The sequence below is a fragment of the Dermacentor silvarum genome, chromosome 4, assembly GCF_013339745.2.
Source record: "Dermacentor silvarum isolate Dsil-2018 chromosome 4, BIME_Dsil_1.4, whole genome shotgun sequence".
Taxonomy (NCBI): Eukaryota; Metazoa; Arthropoda; class Arachnida; order Ixodida; family Ixodidae; genus Dermacentor; species Dermacentor silvarum.
This window is the reverse complement of record NC_051157.2, coordinates 222,347,939-222,359,009: the sequence shown is the minus strand read 5'-3', so window position 1 is coordinate 222,359,009 and position 11,071 is coordinate 222,347,939. Positions and strand designations below refer to the sequence as shown.

General features: G+C 45.8%; 2 protein-coding genes across 2 annotated transcripts; one reads left to right on the top strand and one right to left on the bottom strand.

Moving 5' to 3' along the window:
* The first annotated feature begins 1,086 nt into the window (after positions 1-1,086).
* On the top strand, positions 1,087-4,899 carry LOC125945141 (uncharacterized). Its single transcript, XM_049666715.1, has 6 exons — positions 1,087-1,463; positions 2,096-2,236; positions 2,689-2,751; positions 2,836-2,895; positions 3,585-4,388; positions 4,877-4,899. Exons 1-6 carry the CDS (start codon positions 1,262-1,264, stop codon positions 4,897-4,899), a joined length of 1,293 nt encoding a protein of 430 aa, XP_049522672.1. The 5' UTR covers positions 1,087-1,261.
* Positions 4,900-5,492: 593 nt separating this feature from the next.
* LOC125945140 (uncharacterized) lies at positions 5,493-10,238 on the bottom strand. The gene is made up of 6 exons (XM_049666714.1): positions 10,115-10,238; positions 9,072-9,190; positions 8,565-8,755; positions 7,246-7,369; positions 6,506-6,684; positions 5,493-5,540 (listed from the first exon to the last, which is right to left on the bottom strand). The coding sequence occupies exons 1-6, from the start codon at positions 10,198-10,200 to the stop codon at positions 5,493-5,495; spliced, it is 747 nt and encodes a 248-aa protein (XP_049522671.1). The 5' UTR covers positions 10,201-10,238.
* Positions 10,239-11,071: the final 833 nt, after the last annotated feature.

Genomic DNA, 11,071 nt, shown 5'->3' with positions numbered 1-11,071 from the left:
GTTACACTGAGCTAGAAGCTGCTTACGTCGGACTCCGATCGAAATCGGACACTTCGATTACGATTTGCGGATCACGACCGACTGGATTCGGATCGAGGCTCAATTGCAATCGAACGTGCGCGTGTGACAGAGGTTTTACTATGAAACAACACCCGTTCCGGGGCATTCAGTTATAGTACATCCAACACAATCTGCAGCTCTGAAGTCAACTACGCGAAACTATTGCGTGCCCGCCGCACTGGTGAATTCTGAAGAGCTCAGTGCACCAGTATCGAGGTGCTTACCTCAACGTATGTGGGAAGCTAAAATACCAGCGAGCGAGACGTCCACACACAAGCGGACACGGATTTTTCACTCGGCGCTCAAGCATACATATTCGAGGCCGTCAAGCAAAGCGCGAGAGGCTGGGCAACCATTTCAAACAGCACAGATCGACGCTTAAGTACACCGCACTAACCACAAAAAGAAAAAAGAACTAGCGAACTGACGTGAACGCCGCACAAGAAGCCTCCATGAGCTCGAATCGCTCAGCGCGAATGAGCGACGCGCATGCACGATGATCGAGCGCCAGAGCGCTCCGGCGCGAGCACATACCACGTTAAAATGACAAACAATGGTTCACTTACATGATCGTTGAACCAGAGCTTTGTGTCGTCGATCCAGCCGCTGTCCATCGGTGGACCCGAAACAACGCCGCTTGCCGCACCGTCGCCCATGCAGTACGGCTACTTCGCTGGCCTTCAACCCAAGGCCAGTCATGCCGGCGCAATCACGTGATCAAACATGGCCGCGCCCGTGCGCCGCTGCTGAAAACCGTCTTATAAGAGGGCGCCGTCTGGAGCGACACAATTCGCAGTGGATAAATAGAAACGCGCATGCCAAGCCCGCACACCACGCGCTTAAACAACCCATGACCTCTGACATTGCACGCGCAAGAAATCTCGGAGGCTACTAACACCCGATCGACACAAACCACGCAAGGTGGCGATACCGTCGTCACATCGGTCACATGACCACGGTGTACATGTCCAAGCTTGTGGCCGCAGTTGCCGGCTCCCGCGTGAAACCGGCTTAGTTCCGTAATCCGCCTTTTGCATGACCCTACAGCGCATGCGCAGAACCCTAGCGGCCAGAGTAACAAACAATTCGTACGGCGTCGTCGACGACCCGGCCGTGTACCCCGCAGTCGTGTTGGAGGCGCGAGCAATAACAAAATCGCAGTTGATAAAAAAAACAACAACAAGAAGGTCCTGTCAGCGCGATGCCGTCAACATGTGCTGCTTATGGGTGTACTTCTCGAGGTGTGCCCGGCAGCAACATCCATTTCTTCCGCTTCCCATCGGTGAAACGTGATCGCCAGCGCCGTGAAGCATGGATCAGGGCTGTGAGGCGCCAAAATGAAGACGGCAGCCCCTGGGAGCCTTCAGGTTCGGCAAGGCTGTGTGAAAAACACTTCGTGAAAGGTGCGTATGCAAACGAACTACGAGCATTTTGCTTGCGACGTCGCTTATGCATTCGAGTAACTGATGCGGCGTCTGCTGCAAGTTATTTTCAGTGCGCGGCGGTGCGGCACTGCCAGTCTTGGCCCGCAGCTGTTGCTTTCGTGTATTAACAGTGATGAAGCTCGCACTACGGCTCTGAGCAGCACGACACAGCTGTGTACCTCTTCTGCTTCAAAAGGACAGTATACGACGGCAAAAAGAGCGAGCTATGGCTCACCAAGTGTCAACGCACGCGCGCTCCGACGAGCGCGCGCCCCAGCCGGGTCCGCGCGTCGTTCGGCATAACGCACTGTTGTTGATTACTTTGCCCATCAAATATATACCCGTAAATAATCCTTGTAAGTGTGCTTAACCTCGTTCATTCGCCGCTAGAATATACTGAATGCCAAAGAGTGCAAGGCCGGCGCGTGACTGACTTAACGGTTCCTTTCTGCCGTTCAGCGAAGAAAAAAAAATCGCCCTTTATGCGGCAACGTGATTGCCGCGCATTGATTCATAACTCTTGCGGTGTTCGCATATTTCTGGTGAATGTGTACTGTGCACCCTTTGGCTAGTCGCAGTGATGCTACATTCACTGGGGTTATGTTTTGCAGGATCGCCATCCAACTCGCCCAGGCACCCTGATTACGTGCCTTCTCTGTTTGTTTACACCGATGAGTTCAAGAAAAAGGACGCTTTTCATCGCTATGTACGCACGGCAGCGCGTATGAAACAACACAGTGAGCACCGACGAGGTATGTCTTGCGGAGGCGAACGGAGCACGTTATCGTGGCATGCGCTTGCTTGCATGATAAGGAAATGCCAACTATTTGACTGCGGACGCACGAGTGACGCGTCTTCCTACCTAGCATTGGTACGGTATCCTTCTGTCACAGTATTATATGCATTCGTGCAGGCTTTTTCCGGAATGAATTTATCGACGCTTTGTAAGGTGTGGTAATGTGTAGCTCTTTGGCCACTAGTCCACACTCTGTCAATGTAGAAAGGTCGTGCGTCCTTGACAAGCCTTCATTTCTTATTGCTCTTAATTCCATTCACAATAATGACCTGCCTATTAGTCTTTCCGTAAGGTTATCTACGCAGAAATATAGGCATCTCAAACAAGACTATGAGTGCGATTCACTTGAGCTAGTAGTGCCCATTTTTAATTTATGCACTTGAATGATTTGTCTTTTTATAACTTTAGCTGTTTCAGAGAAGCAGGCAGACCTAAAACAGGACTCAATGGCAAATGAGACGTCTTCAAAGTGTGAGTAATCTTTCTGCAAAACTAGGCTACATTACTTTTATACAAGAATACTAACGCAACACAAATGTGACATTATTTCCTCAGGTGATGAAGACTCTGTGGAGATGGAACAGACGGACATGTCAGATTCCGAGAGCACAGCAGGCAAGCACTTGTCATACATAAACCATCTAAAACGTTGCATGATGCACAATAGTCAATGACAGGGCTCAGTGACACCTGTCTGTGAAGGAATCAAGCTTGTAATTTATTTGCAGTGCTTCTTAACCGGGGCACTCTCACACACGGGTGGAGGGCAGCCAACAAGCAGGTTAGGTTATTTAAAAATTGTTGAAACCGAGAACGGGTGAAGAAACAGCCGAACATCATAGTGCTATAATTTGTATTGCTAATTTGTACAGGCCAGTGAGGTCCGCTCTTCGACCTTATACAAACTACCAGTTTATGCTGCACGCTACCTCTGTTGCCATGGCATTCAGACTGTTTGTGCGTGTGACGTATGAATGCAGCAAATTCAATGTTGCTGACTATTGGATGTACTTGTTCGTGCCTAGTGCAGTCTAAGGAAACTTTTTGGAGGATAAAGGCACGAAGGGCAGGTGCTTTACGCTTTTTTCTGGGAAAATCATCTCCTGCATGCTTGACTTGTCGCTGACTATTACTGTTTGTGATATTGAAAAGCATACATGACAGCCAACTTTGTTTATGTAGATGGAGACCCTAGAATGCCGACAAGGCGAACATATATAAACCTGCGATTCAAAATAGTAATTTCCAAAGCATGAATAACATTGCACTTATTCTAACCTGCCTTGCATTTGTTGCATGTACAGGTTTCACTACTTCATCACAGGAGTGTGAAGGTGTAGCTGCATTGCTGATGCGTCGCACTACTGCCACAGCTAAGGAGCAACTAGAGAATGTCAGCACAAGCAGTTTCAACGGCCTGCTAGCAGAACATACTGCAATGAAGAAGAGAATTCAAGAGCTCGAAGTCAGATGTAAAAGGCTGCAATCGCAAAGCTTTTCTGTGGACACAATTCATAGTACCGCATTTAAATTTTACACTGGACTTACGAGCAAAGCGCAGTTTGATGCTTTGTATGGACACCTCGAAGCGAATGCCCAGAGAATGGCGTACTGGGTTCCCCAAAAGAATGAGCAGCAACAGCAAATTGAAAAAGACAGGCAGCTTTCAAAGCGAGAAGAACTGTTCATGGTTTTGTACAGGCTACGAACGGGAGTTTGTGCAAGGGAAGTAGCCAGGTTGTTTGGCATATCACAATCTAGCCTGAGCCGCATTTTCTGTAGCTGGATTAACTTTTTAGATAAGGAGCTGTATGCCTTAACACGGATGCCATCTTTAGCTGAAGTACAACGACACATGCCAGAGGCATTTTCAGATTTTCCTAACACGAGAGTGGTTCTGGACTGCACTGAGGTCAGAATTCAGAAGTCCTCAAAGTTAAAAGCACAAAGGCAAACTTTTTCAACCTACAAGCATTTTAATACCTTCAAGGCACTTGTAGGTGTCACACCTGATGGTTATGTATGCTTTGTTCCCGAGATATGGGGCGGTCACGTTAGTGACACCGAAATAGTGGAGAGAAGTGGCCTCTTAAAACGCTTGCAACGGGGTGATGGTGTATTGGTAGACAAAGGCTTTCGCTTGGACAGCATTTTCCCCCCAACCATTCAGATCTATATCCCACCCTTCAAGAAAGGAAACCAGCTTTCTGCAAGTGATGTAATTGCTACTCGAAAGATTGCTGGAGCTAGAATACATGTTGAAAGGGTTATAAGGCGCATCAAGGAATTCCATTTTTAGATAGGCCAGTGCCTATCAACATGTTAGACATCGCCGGCAAGATATTTAGGACCTGTGCCCTACTGTCTAATTTGCAGCCACCGATTATTGCCGTGAATGAGCAGAGTTCTAGTTGAACGCCTTGCAATATGTGAAATAAATAAACAAACAGACAGGGCCCGAATGTGGTCGCCTTGTGTGTTGCCTTACTGGACGTACTGTCGGTAATTCCCACGCATTTTCTTGCCCCAGCTTAGTGCGGAACTGAATGCTGAATACTATACTTCATGGCATATAGTATGCTGTTTCTGTCAACAGGTGCGGCTGAGAGAGACTTGTAGTGACAAATACAGCAAGTCACATTATCCACATGTAAACATTGAAATAACATCAATAAATAAAAAAACGACCACACAAAGGTACCAAGCTCATTTATTGTCTTTATTAAATGCCTGCTTTCTCATGGCTCCTGTACTATCAATTTATAACACAACAGAGCAACATTCCCATCATCAACAGAGGAGCAGGGTAAAAACTAGGAAAGCTTGACCAGCCCTCTTATGGACACAGCAGGCGAAGCATAAAACATTAAAAAAATATATTGACAAGTACAAGTGTCATGTCCAGTATACATTACACACAAGAGTAATCAATATACAGCAGGTGAAGCAACAAAAACATAGAAAATATGAAGGAGATAACACAAGAAAACATGTTGGAGCCAAATAATGAAACCGAAATTTCCTAAGAAACAGTCTTCGTCAAAAATAAGTTAGGAGCACTGTACATGAAGTTATCAAATATAGAACACACTTCATTTGACAAGGAAACACATAAGAAATTGCACTGGAACATACAAGTTTCATATTTGTAGTCAGTCAGGCTCGAATGGTAACTGGCATGAAAATTTTCTGTAGTTTCCTTACATTCATGCTCACCAGTACTCTTTCAAGTAATTGCTCAGCAGAATGAGAATGTAGTACTGATGTGATTGTTGCATAGTTCGTGCAGTAGCGTGTACTGTCCAGTACTACAGTTTACATGTGCTGTAATCTGTAGAAGGTTGTTCAACTACCGTATTTCTTGGACTAAAAGTGCTACCCCCTACTTTTCGCAAGTTCCGAAGAGAAAATTGGTTTTTAAGACATCTATTATAACTTAGCATGATGAAACGCTATTATGCACACTGGTACACTAACTGCAAAATGCCGTACTTGCCCTCATTTCAGGGCACCAAATTTCTGTAAACATAATTTTTATAAGCCGCATACTCCAGCAGAGAAAAACATAACTCTTTTTCGGTACAGAATGCCAGCATTTATTGCACTTTATATTGAAGACCTTGTCCTCTTAACGCAGTCAAACGATGCATTATGCAGTGTTCTTTTTGTATCCAATATATTTTTTTTCATTGTAAAGAGGGAGTCCTCTGCTTACTCTGCGAGTGAGCAGCTCTGGCACTATGCAATGTTTGAAGAAATGCAGCAACCCAGGCAGAATTTCTGTACACCAAAGAACTTCATCAAAGGGAGTCCTCTCCACATGTGTTGAGGCTGCTACACTTCCAGCATTTGTCCATACTACAAAATCACACCACTTCAAACCTGTGACACCCATCATACCTTGTATCTGATAATAATATGCATGATCTTTTTTCAATTCTATATTGTCACCAGATATTTTCAAACAGCACTTTGCAGAAGCTGCTGCTTCGACGACACCCTTGCCTTTGAAGGAGCATGGGCACTTCACCTCCAAAAGACCAGTGTCACTCCCTTCAAAGACAAGTCTGTCGGGGGAGGCAGCAATAAATGGGTGCTGGGGATGAACATGCAACCCAGTATATGCAGTAGTTAAATATCTGTCCCTGCATGCCATTATTTCTTCGTATGCTTTAACGGCATCGTCCTCATGAATCCTGCCATAACGCATGGCTTCGGTGCTCACTTGGCGAGGATACATTACGTCCCTTACGGCACCATCAGGCTTTCCGCACCGCAGCAACTTCTTAAACATTGATGCCGTGAGCCGTCCAATACGTTCCTGATGCCACTTCTTGTTCTCTGCCTGGCCCATTGTGCTTTCTAAAATGACTGCCCTGTCGTCGAGGCTCAGGGGCTGAATTGCTGCAAAAGCATAAGACAAAAAAGTGTGACCTAACTTGAGCAAATTGGTGATTAGCTGCAGGGAAGCAATACAACTAATGCTACTTGGTTTACACTTTCAGTCAATGCAAATATGGAAAAGGCTGCATTAAGAGAAAACACACTGACTAATCAGAACATTGGTGCATGTCTTGTTTCTTTTCATGTCTTGATCTATTATTCCACTTATGTACTTGCAATGAATGATTACCAACTAGCTCAGTTGTCAGTTAAACTCTCGTCAGTATTTTCTGTAACTTTCTAGCCTCATTGAGTTGCATCTAATCACTTAGGCAAGTGTAATATTTACAAATTGACAGTTGTGCTATTTACTTTACCATTAATACAGTAAGGGCTTATTTTTATGCAAGAGCTGTACGGCTGGTTTCACTCGGTCTGGAGTTTCAGCACGTGCTCCCTCTGCATGTTTACTTCGCAGAATTGTAGTTCCATGTATTCCGATGAAATAACACTTGCTCAATAAAACTATGTGCCTGTGTAATTCAACATTATGGTGATGAATTTCTGTGTGTTCATTCTTACCATCAAATCTCTCTTGAATAATTCTCGAGTTTGTCATGCTCAGCAAATCTTCACTGTCGGCTATATATGGCTGGTTGCAGCATCCATCATTTATTACTTTTGCAGCGATGGTCTCTGTTGTGCTCTGAAATGAACCATAGAGAGAAAATGGGTAGTTTTCAATACGACAGCACATACTGCGTGTGTGGCCATCATGATGTTTGATGAAAGAGCAAAGGAGCTAACATGGTAGTATGCATGTGTTTCTGTGGTACCAGTGTCTGCACTGTGGATTATCTGGTGGGTTAACAACGCAGTGATAAGGGCTACGACTCAGTCATATATGCTATATGCATGAGCTAGAAACTACGGCTGCCTTACGCAACATCTCACAGGAATTTGGTAAAAAGAGGCATCGTCAAGACATGTTCTACAATTACATTGGAGAAATTTCGCAATCACATTGTGGCTGATAAGCTTCAATGCACTGGTTGGTCACCTCAAAGCAGCAGGAGACCTGCTTCTGTAGCAAAAGCAATGCACAGGAAAAGAACAAAAATTATAGCAGGCAAATAGAAATCAGGTGGAGAGGGAAGCTCACATACATGACCAGGTATCAGTAATACCCTCCATGCACCACGTTTTGCACTGATTAAGGAAGATGGGGCAGCATGTATGAGTACAAGTAGTTTTTCTGCTTCACACTAACTGTCCTGTCTTCATAGGTAAATCTGTCCTGTTATAAAATGCAAACACTAATGCATTGTCAGGCATTTAAACCATTACGTGAAATGCCGAAGGCAAGTAGTATACAGGATCCTTATTTCCTGTGTCAGCTGCTACAGAGGCTAGATGAGAAAGTGTTAAAGGGGGGACATGGGCAAATAACAAATTACCGCAGCGCAAGGGCAAATAATAAGCGCAATACTAAAAAAAGTTTTAAGTCATTCACAGCCATGCCCGTGTTTGACCTCTGTTTGCTGCACACCCTCGTTTGAACAAACATGATCACCGTGCATGTGAAACCATAAAAGCAGTCGAGATGGTACGAAAGGCACATCACATTTAAGCAAACCCTATATCAATTTATTGCGGAAAGAAGTGCTATTTCGAGTGCGCAGACATACAATGTCGATGAAAGCAGGTCGCTATCATTGGTATTTGCTCTGTGCCGCTGTTCTTGCTTATTTCATGGCTCTCGCTTTTCATTGTGCAATATGTATGCATTTCTGTTTTGTAATAAAAAGACTAAGTTGAAAATCAGTTTGTTGTCTGTTTTTTAGCTTCTCCTCCAAAGACACGGTGTCACATTTTTGAATGATGTTTAAGATATTACGTACTTCTTCTGCCGCCCTGGGCTTCTTTGCATAGCGGAGTAGAAGGCAGCTCGGAGATATTTCTTGCAAGTTGCTGATGAAGTTGGCAGGGTCAGCTGGCAACAGTCCAGGTGTGGGATCATAAACTCTCTTCCTGTTCCTGCTGCTCTCAAACAAAATTTCCGAAAGCGGCAAGCTTGGTTCTTGCTTTTTGGCTGAAAATACAGATTACAAGCACAAAAACAGCTTAAACACTCAAACTATCCCCAGCAACCTCTAGATTACCAACTACTGTTTGACGTAAGCAGTTAATAACCCTGCTGAAGGTATATTCGGCTAAGATATTGGCTATACCGTCATCTCTACTATAAAATAGGCAGCAACTTCACTGTGGGAAATCGGCAGACAGGGTAGATGAAGAGAGCATAACTGACTAAAAGGACTCCTATTTAAATTATTTTAGGCAGAGTTGCACACTTTGGAATACAGACAGGAGGGACGTCACTTAGCAGTATACAGCATTTTTCTTACCTTGAGGGGGCACAATCCATGCACAGGGGACATCCGTACATGTTGTGTCTTCTCCTTGTGGTGCCAGGTTGCAAGCTGTGAGCAGCAGGCCAACAACGTGCTGGCAGCTTCCACTGAGGCTGCAGGAATCATGGTAACAGTGTATATTATTAGTGCTGATCTGCAAGGCATTCAACATAGAGAAAGAGCTGGGCAACGTGCATCAGACAGCCTAGACATGCTTTTCAATAATGATTATTGGGCACAACTTTCCCCCGTTGTGATTGACTGTACTTGCTTACCACACATGCATGCAAGTATAGCCACGATAGCGTTGCGCATAAGAACTATGAGGTCTCGATAGTCTTGCATAAACCTTGCCAAACTTGACTGCAGTGAAAACAAGCTACAGGTCCTATGTAAAATGCTGCAGTAAACAGAGTGATTGAACACTGGCTTTAAAAAGTTCGTCTATAATCTCTCGTGTACCGCGCGGGTACTCGATTTTGCACAAGTGACACTGGCGACGCAAATGAGATCCTGACAGGAACGGCATGCCGCTTTACCTTGGCGCCGGCTGACCAAAAGTTGATGAATCGTACGCGACGTGCATGCCAGCAAACACTACGTAGCTGACACGGCTCTAGCCACGAGATACGCGTGCCGAACACCCCGAAGTATGTAAGTGCACAGCGATTTTTCGAAACGCGACATAGGAGAACACGGCTTGTCGGCGCTTTCTTGCGCTGCCGGTGCGCGCTGGGGACACATAGCCGAGGCATCAGGGCATACGATGAAATCAAGACCCTTTGACGTGCGTTGTGACTGCATTTGGCCCCCCAACGATCACCTGGCGTTCACCAGTGCCGCGAAAAGTGCCTGCAGCCACATGCTCCGAGTATCGCGTTCTAATCGCTGCGCACTGCCATTCAGCGAGCCCACGTACGCGCTCTAAAAACAGTAGACCTCCAAAGCTTGGCCTGGCGACGACACAAAACGGTAAAACCAGAGAGCCAGTACGTATACACATGCGAGATGTCATGATAAACAAAACTTGTACTCACCCGGCTGGGCAGAGACAGTGGCCTGCCAGTATGTCGCCCGTTCCTTTCTCTATGACCGCATGTACGATGTAGTAGCCGCCTTTCATTGACGGTAGGCATATACTTCGGAGAAGTCCATACGGGGATGTGGAACACAAATTATTAAACATGATGTTGCGCACATAACCCTCTTCGGTGAGTTTCTTCCCTTTCGCAGTTTGTCTTGCGAACCTCGATCCACATGCCGCCAAGAAAGCACTCAGCTGATTGTCGCTTGGCATCTTGATCCCGTTTGGGCTTTTCGTCCACCCGTTCGCTACGGCAAAGAAGCCGCCGGGTATGTACGTACTCCCAGGTTCCATTCCCGAACACGAACGCAGAAACTACCGATTGTAGAGCGCAGACTTACGTAAATATATGTGCCGCAACACGCGTCGTTGCCAGTCTACGCCATACTACCAGTAGCAGCGGCGGCCACCCGATGCCGTACTTATCGTTTCTTGCGGTGTCCGCGTGAGGGCGCCACACAGACATGCAAAAGGCGGATTGTGCTTGGTTTGGGCTGTCGTGTGTTTCTGCCTGTTTTCGGTTGTGCTGTCCTTTGTCATTGTAATGAGTGAAAGAAAACGATGACGACGAAGTGCGCGCGGGTTCTTTCGCAATTGGACCACGCATGTCTCGCCAAATCAGCGATGGCCCATTGGTATTGGGCCACGTATGGCGAGCACGTGGCGAAATGCCTCGTGCCGAGACACGCGGCTAGTCAGCGGGAGACGGAAGACAGCAGGCCGACGTGTCGGACGTCGACAATCAAGGCTGGGTGATTGCACGAGAGATCAACACGGGTCCAAAAATTCATATTTTAGATTTCATTCAATATTTTATATTTTGTGCGCATATCACTCGGTAGTACGAAAGTGAACTGGCCTTCTTTGACAAACGGATACTTTAGGAGAAAAAAATGTCGAAATTCTTCAG

Excerpts from the sequence above, each read along its gene's own strand:
- LOC125945141 (XM_049666715.1), top strand. The coding sequence starts at position 1,262 with ATGCCGTCAACATGTGCTGCTTATGGGTGTACTTCTCGAGGTGTGCCC. Across the intron at positions 2,237-2,688 it reads ACACAGTGAGCACCGACGAG|CTGTTTCAGAGAAGCAGGCA; the intron begins GTATGTCTTGCG and ends TTATAACTTTAG. Across the intron at positions 2,752-2,835 it reads AAATGAGACGTCTTCAAAGT|GTGATGAAGACTCTGTGGAG; the intron begins GTGAGTAATCTT and ends TTATTTCCTCAG.
- LOC125945140 (XM_049666714.1), bottom strand. The coding sequence starts at position 10,200 with ATGAAAGGCGGCTACTACATCGTACATGCGGTCATAGAGAAAGGAACG. Across the intron at positions 9,191-10,114 it reads CACTGTCTCTGCCCAGCCGG|CCTCAGTGGAAGCTGCCAGC; the intron begins GTGAGTACAAGT and ends TGATTCCTGCAG. Across the intron at positions 7,370-8,564 it reads AGCCCAGGGCGGCAGAAGAA|AGCACAACAGAGACCATCGC; the intron begins GTACGTAATATC and ends GGTTCATTTCAG.